At 54.6% G+C, this 7,587-nt stretch overlaps 1 protein-coding gene across 4 annotated transcripts in view; it reads right to left on the bottom strand.

Moving 5' to 3' along the window:
* Window positions 1–1,473: 1,473 nt before the first annotated feature.
* Slc9a8 (solute carrier family 9 member A8) overlaps window positions 1,474–7,587 on the bottom strand; it is a 50,267-nt gene continuing 44,153 nt past the window's right edge. For all 4 annotated transcript variants that reach the window (XM_052184346.1, XM_052184347.1, XM_052184348.1 and 1 more), the window contains 3 exons: window positions 6,787–7,007; window positions 4,760–4,906; window positions 1,474–4,270 (listed from right to left, as the gene is read on the bottom strand). In XM_052184346.1, coding sequence (XP_052040306.1) covers window positions 4,163–4,270; window positions 4,760–4,906; window positions 6,787–7,007 — 476 coding nt within the window. In that variant the 3' untranslated portion in view covers window positions 1,474–4,162. The remainder of the gene's footprint in view (window positions 4,271–4,759; window positions 4,907–6,786; window positions 7,008–7,587) is intronic.

The following is a 7,587-nucleotide window of genomic DNA, read 5'->3' as shown; positions in this document are numbered from 1 at the left end:
GCGTCCACTTGAGATAGATGGCTCCTGGCCTCCCGCGCCTTCAATCCCAGCCCTCAGCAGAGGCAGGCACATCATAGCCTGAAGGCAGCCTGGTCTACCTAGCGAATTTGAGGATAGCCAGAGCTACACAGAGACACCCTGTCTCACAAAAGAAACCAGAAAAAATACTTGTGCTCTGTCACCCCACCTCTGCTAAGGGAGTGGAATGGCAGCAGCCCAGGTTTTACACCTCATGTTAGGGAAAGGAACCCAGCTCTCTGAGGTGCTGCTCTCAGTATCCTGGGTCAGAGGTCTTTCCTCAACAAGTAGAGGGACAGGAGTGTGGAGCTGGAATGAGCCTAGCTCTTCTGAGAAAGCTACAGACCCAGAGAAGACTGGCAGCACACCACGGTGAGCTCAGGTGTGTTGGTACTGTATGTTATTTTCTTTTCTTTGCTTTTTTTTTTTTTAAAAAGGCACTCTTATAGTTAGTTCAAGCTGGTGCAGAATTGTGGCCTAACGGCATGTTTGATTTTTAAAGACAGGGTCTTACTGTGTAGCCCTGGTTGGCCTGGTTGGCCAGAACTCTGTAGGCCAAGCTGGCGTCCTATAGAGCATATATTTCTAGTATGTCTCTTCCTCAGATTGTTGAGTTCTGTGATGGGGTGGGGGCTCTGGGACCCTTTTCTCCACAGCTTTCTGGCCTCTAAGGAAGTTAATTCTTCCAGTTTCTCCTCTCTACTTTGAGGCTTTCTCTGGAGTTGATCAGGTTGTATTCTTCAGTGGGACGGAACCCTTTCTTCCAGGCTGACACTACTCAGAAACACTCCTAGCCATCCTCAGAGCCAGAGCACGCCAAGAATCTGATCTGTTCTTCACCAGTGTCTTCCCTGACATCAAGGTTGGTTGAGTTCCCATGACATGTCACACTCAGGCAGACTTCCCTGATAGGGTCAAGGCCACATGATGTTGACAGAGGGGCCTGACACCTGCACCCCATGGCTAGTGCTAGGGAGGTAGAGGGGCCATTTCACTCTCTTAGTAGCTAGTGAGGTGGAGGAGTCTCAGGGCTGAAAAGAACTAGAAAACCTGGTTTTTGCCCATTGGGCTTTGCTTGTGCCAGTACCTGGTGCTGGGTTCAGGAAGTGTGCATGCATGAGCTGACTCAGAACCTCAGGGGTCTTCCTTTGTGAGCTGAGGACCAGACAGGCTTTGCAGCCTCAGCCTTTCGGATTCCATGGAGTTCTCCATTTTCTGCTGTTGAAAACAAACACGCTGTCAAGCAGCAGCAGCAGCAGCAGCAGACCTGGAGCAATTGCTTCCTGGCACCTGGAAGGAAGTCAAGGCTGGCATGAGAACTCTGCCTCAGGAGTTGTTCTGAGGCCCAGAGCTGTACTGAACGCTGCTCTTCTTTGCCTGCTGCTGTCCTGCAGAGCTGTGGGGATCCAGAGCCACACCCAGAGTATGCAAACACATGACACAACAGAGGTCAGCTCTGATTGCACAGCAGTTTATTTCTAACTATCCAGTGATGTGACCTGGGACACCCCTCCCCCAGTTCAGCAGTGAGGGAGAGGGGAGCACACAGGCAAGAGGGGTGCTCCTGAGGGGTTCAAGCTTCCCTCCAGCTCAGACCCCAGGGATCTTGAACAACGGCTCCCGGTCAGTCTCCCTAAATCTCAACAGAAAACTAGGGCTTCCAAAACCCTCCACTGTCAGAGAAGAAACTCAGGCTTGTGAGGAGAACCTTCAGCTTCCTCTGGGTGGAAGCAGAACAACTTGACCACTCGCCAGCCTGCACTACTATGGCTCTACAGCAGGGCCACAGCCACCAAGTGAGACCTGTCCCACCACTACTGCACATGATGGCGCCTCCCAACTCTGAAACAGGGTGAACAGGTGGGAAGGCAGGACGGAGAAGCAGGCCCACCAGAAGGCCCTTCCTCCCACAGGCTCACTGCCTTGTGTTCCCATGTGCGTTCAGTTAACAGTCTGCTGCTTGGACCTGGTTCCCTGGACACACGCCAGCAGCGAAAACAAGCTGCTATTTCTAAAGAGATGGGGAGGACCCAGTCTCCACATGGTATCTTAGAAACCTGCTGGGTGGTAGACAGCTACTGGATCCTCCTGTTTGAGCCAGGAGCAGCTGACCTCTACCACAGGTGCCTCCACAGCTCAGGGAGGAGGGGTCAGCAAAGCAGCAGCTGCATGGCCCCGCAGGTTATAAGAAGGCCTTCTGCCCAGTCTCTTGGCACTCTACTGCACAAAAGAAATCTGCACACCGAGCCCCTCAGCCTGTCAAAGACGTGGCTGTTCAGAGGGAGCCTGTGACCACAGCACTGCACTGATTCCAAGACCTAACATATACACCGAGGGATGGACCACCAGGATGTACAGGGTCTGGCCTGCCCACTGGCTAAAATGCCTGATATCCAGGGGTGCCCGTGCCCTCCCTACTCTGAAATATTAGCTTCTGGCTTAGACCGGAAACTCACAGCACAACTGGGACGGCGTCTTGTACCATTTGCACCTCTGCCACCACACACAACAGGACAGCAAGTCTGAGGAGGTGGCAGCGGCAGTTTGTGTCTCAGGAAAACATCTGAGAAAGGAAAAGCATCCAGCACTTTGCCCCCGGCCAGTGGCTCTGAAGGGCTGGGCAGTCTCCCAGGGTGTGAAGCCTACATCCTCCAGCAGGAGGCAGAGGCATCACCTGGTGCAGCAACATTCTCACAAGCTCTGGGAAGCTCACTTCAGGTCTCAGCTAGGAGGAGGAGGAGGCCATGAATGATGGACCAGGGACAGGAGACCTGGAGACAAGGGCCAACTGAATGACACCCTGATTCTTCATCTCAAAGATGGAACCTATGTTCTGAGAAAAAGAACAACCCAACCTGAACGCAGCCCCTTAACCCCAAGGTTACCCAAAGCCCCAGAGCAGCTCCAGACCCAGGGCTGAGGTGAGAGATGAGGAAGGGCTATGCCTCAGCTTTGCCAAGGAGAAGCGCATGCTTCCGACTTCACCAGCTTCTGCGGCACAGTGAGGTGGCAGGGCCTTAAAGGCCTGGCTGTCCTTCCCAACATCAAAACCACAATACCTGAGGTCAGAAACACCTGCAGCAAGGCCTGCTGTGTCCCCATTGTGAGTCAGGGCCATACTGGAGTACAGCGGGGGACTAGGGCTACAGACTAGCAGAGGACAGCACTCATAGAAGGGCAGGTGAGGACATCAGGCAACAACCATTGCCTGTGGTCTGACCCAGCACCTCGTCCTGCGACATGCATGGGTGTTTCTGTGACCCAAAGTCACTGGATTCCAAGTAGCCAGAGTCGGGAGGACTGTCCCAGTGTCTTGGAGAGCTGGGGCTCTGGCATGGAGGGCAGAGGACCCAAGCTCCAGAATCTGGTAAAAGACAGAGCTGGGCTCTGAACAGCAGCTGGGTAGAGGGAGCTTCATGTTTCAGGGTCTAGAAAGAAGCCACTGGGGAGACAGGACAATAGTGAGAGATGAGGCAGTGGGAGGGAGGAGAGGGGACATGAAGGAAACTCCCACACATGAGAAAGGTGCCTCCAAAGACCCTGTGCTTCCATCTTGTCTCTTTTGAGAACACTCCAAACCCAGGGCATGGGTGAACCTTTCCTGGAAGCCTGGTGCCAGGCTCAGTGTAAACATTTCATTGTGCCCACAGGAGGGCATAGGTGCCTTCCCAAAGGCAGGCTGGGAAGTGCCAGTTCCATGTCAAGAAAAAAGAAAGTCCTTCAGCTTTTCTCTGAGGGAGTGTCAGACAGAACAGGTACTGTGAGGCCTCAGAGTCTCTTGGCTTTGGTACCAGGTCGAGGTTACTGCTGCTGACACCAAGGCACCGTGACATTCTGAGACAAATGGCAGACGTGCCTTCCAGCAGCTGCTCCAGAGGTGTGAGGAAGGCCTGGCCCAGGCTGTGAGGTGAGCAAGCAGCCTCCCAAAGCTCTCTCTGTGGCCTGGCAGAGAAGCAGGAAAGAGGCTGCCATCCTCTGCAGGCCTGCCCAGAAACAACACTGGGGTACGTCTGGTTCCGTGAGTCGTGGAGGCCTATCACAGTTCTGAAGCCAGCATGCTCCAAAGGCCTGAGGCTTCCCAGCTAAGACTAGCCCTTGGCCTACCATCTTGTGTTCTGAGGAGGCTGGGTGAGGCACTGCGGGCTCAGAACAGCTCCTGCTCATCATCCTCAGAGCCTGACGGCCCCTGACGGACCTCCTCATACCATTTGTTGGTGAGGCTCTTCATCTGGATGCGTCCGTGGTGGAGGTCCTGCAGGGAGACATGTCAGAAGCCTGTCAGTGAGCCAGTGACCGGGTCAGGCGACGAGGCTGCCGTGAACAGAGGCTGGAGCTAACAGGAGGCTCTACTGACAAGTGACGGGTGGAGGGAGGGAAACCGCATGTCAGAAGCTAGGCCTTCAGAGTCAGAAATCTGGGCTCTGCGGCGGCTTTGCACTATGTTGCCTTGTGTGAGTTCCTTTCCCTGGGCCTCAGTCTCCCCAGCTGTCAAGTGAGATAACATGTTCTGCTGCTTAACTGTAAAGGACACTGTGCTCATGGGGTTGGGAGGTGTTGTTGGGAGTCCCATCCACCCCAGGTAGAAGGGACGCAGCAGCAAATGCCCACCAATCCTCCACGGTGTGTAGGGAAAGAAAAGCAGCAGGGCAGAGGTGGGTTGCTTCTCAGCCTCCAGCAGCTGCTTCCCTTCCCACCCTTGGCCACTGGGCTGAGGGAGGCAAGGGGTCCCTGGTGTGCCCACCTCCTGTGTCAGCCGCCGTGTGAAGAAGGGGTTCAGGTACTTGGCGTCCAGCCACATAAAGCCTTTGAGATCCTGCTGTCTGATGTAGTGAGCTTCATACTCTTCTTCAGTGAGCTCAGACAGGTGCTCTGACTCGATGGCGTTCCCCTGTAGAACAGAGCTAGCTGTCAGCGTCAGCAAACACTTCCCTGGGAATCAGAATGCTGCCCTAACACACTACTCTAGCACAGGTAATCATAGGCACAGACCTTTTGGGACCCCAAAGCCTACCCTTGGCAGGGTGGTCCAGTGACAAGAGTGACCATGAGAGTGTGAAGCTGCAAGGCCCCGCTGCCTGTACCAACAGGTCAGTGGCGGGCTACCAAACCTGCATGTGCCACTGCTGGTCTGGGAAACCTATTGTGAAGACCTGGGGAGAGCCTGGTGTCTGGGAGGGCAGGCTCGGCCTGGAGCCCTTCTTATGTCTCAGAGGTCTTCTCACCAGCAGCTCCCTGCACATTCTAACTATTGGCCACAACAGTGTATTTATCATCCTCGCAATGAGCTGCACAGGCTCACATCTGTCAGCTCCCAGCACTTGGGAACCAGAGGAAACAAGCTTGCCAGGAAGCTGGAACTACACCAGAGTCGAGCCAGGCAGCGGGGCTACACCAGAGTCGAGCCAGGCAGCGGGGCTACACCAGAGTCGAACCAGGCAGTGGGGCAACACCAGAGTCGAGCCCTGCTTAGTGTACGGAGTGACAGAGTGAGCCCCGACTCTGGATTGGCATGCTTGCTGCTTCTCCAGGGACTGGAGTTCAGCTCCCGGCACCCACATTAGGCTGCTCATAACTGGTTACAGGTCTGGTTCTGGAGGACCTAATGTTCTCTTCATGCATTCATGAGCACACACACCATGGCATGCACATACACAGTCACACGTGTACTCTAGAAAAGGTTGAAAATAAGGAAACAAGCCGGGCGGTGGTGGCACACGCCTGTAATCCCAACACTCTCGGAGGCAGAGGCAGGCGGATTTCTGAGTTCGAGGCCAGCCTGGTCTACAGAGTGAGTTCCAGGACAGCCAGGGCTACACAGAGAAACCCTGCCTCGAAAAACCAAAAAAAAAAAAAAAAAAAAAAAGAAAAGAAAGAAAAGAAAAGAAGGAAACAAAAAAATAAGGACTGGAGAGATGGCTCAGCAGTTAAGAGCATTGACTGCTCTTTCAGAGGTCCCAAGTTCAAATCGCAGCACCCACATGGTGGCTCACAACCATCCATAATGAGATCTGATGCCCTCCACTGGGGTGTCTGAGGACAGTACAGTGTATTCATATACATGAAATAAACCTTTAAAAAATAAGTTTAAAAACAAAAAAATAGCACACAGGAGAAGTACCTGCAGAGCCTCCTCCTGGAGCACAGCCCCTGGAGCCCCTGAGTACCCCTGGAGGCCTGGAGTAACCCCTCAGAGGTACTCAATGACTGACCCAAATTACACCTCAAACAGAAAGGCTAGAGGCAGTGTGTCTCAGCAGCGTAGGAGGGGTAGGGTAGGAAGGTGGGTCAGGAGTCAGGGGTGCTACAGCACAAGAGTGGCCTGGCAGCAGGAGGAGGCTCATAGGAAGTAGAGGTGGCGAGACAACATAGAAGTTTCGGCTTCCAATGTGTCCAGGCCCTTTGTCCTCAAGTAGGCCACCTTGCTTGCAGCCCTCAGTTACCACAGCCACCATGCTCTTGGTCCCTACCGGGTCTAACGGCACACGGAGGATGCCAGCATCTGACAGCTCAGCCCCTGACCTGGGCTTCCGGCTCAGCTCTTGGCAGCAGAGGCACTCTCCTGGGATCCTGGCACGGGACCAGGTCTGCCTCAAATGTCCTGAGCTGCAGATGGCATCAGCTCTCAGCTTCCATGGCTTCAGCAGGTCACAAGGCTGGCACACACCCTGCCCTAGAGAACCCTGCACTGCTGGCCCCGTGGTAAGCAAATGCACAAGCAAGCCCCAGTTCCCAGGCGCCTGCCCTGCCCCCAGGCAGACGCTCACTAACCATCTTCTCTGTCTTGCTGAGGTTGACGTCTTTCTTGCTCCTTCGGCGTGCCCGGGCGTCCTCGATGTCCATGAGGCGGATGAGGGGCATGGTGCTGCCGCCCAGCAGCAGGATGGTGAAGAGTACGATGATGATGGTGGTGGTGCCGATGAGCTGGCGCTTCTCCATGGACTCCAGGCCCAGGTGCAGGCTCAGTGCATAGGGGATGGCCCCTCGAAGACCTGGGGGTGGCAGATGGGGACTCAGGGCCACAGGAGGGGAGGGGAGCGAGAAGGAAGCGGATCCAGCTCAGCATCACTAACAGTGGGACTGTATCTGATGGGAGTGGCCCAGGATGTGAGCGTAGGAGGCAGGGTGGTCAGGCTAAAGTCTCTTGCATGTTCTGCATGGGCTGGTTCTAGGCAAGTCGACAAAGGCCATGCTGTGCAGCAGGTGTATTTGGTGATCCATCATCTGTCATCATGTGCCATCATCATCATGTGTCATCACAGCTATGGTGGCTGAGTCCTCCCTGGGTGCCCCAGGCCACCAATTAAGAGCTGCCTGTCACAGAAACCTGGCTAGCAGGTGCCACTACTCTCCTTGGCACACCAGGCTAGAGTAGAAATGTCCTGCCCAAGAACAGAAGGGCGTGGCTAGTCTAATGACTCTGTCAGTGTATCTGCTGGCAGTGACTTAGTGAGGGTGAGGACAGAGTGAGCCTGTAGACCCGCCCTATATACACAGAGCTTGGACCCCAAGCCTTCCGAAGCTCCCAGAGCAGACAGGAGAGACAGTAAACACAACACCAAATTCGGGAGA

Source organism: Apodemus sylvaticus, chromosome 5 (genome assembly GCF_947179515.1).
Source record: "Apodemus sylvaticus chromosome 5, mApoSyl1.1, whole genome shotgun sequence".
Lineage (NCBI taxonomy): Eukaryota > Metazoa > Chordata > Mammalia > Rodentia > Muridae > Apodemus > Apodemus sylvaticus.
This window is presented reverse-complemented; position numbering and strand designations above follow the sequence as displayed.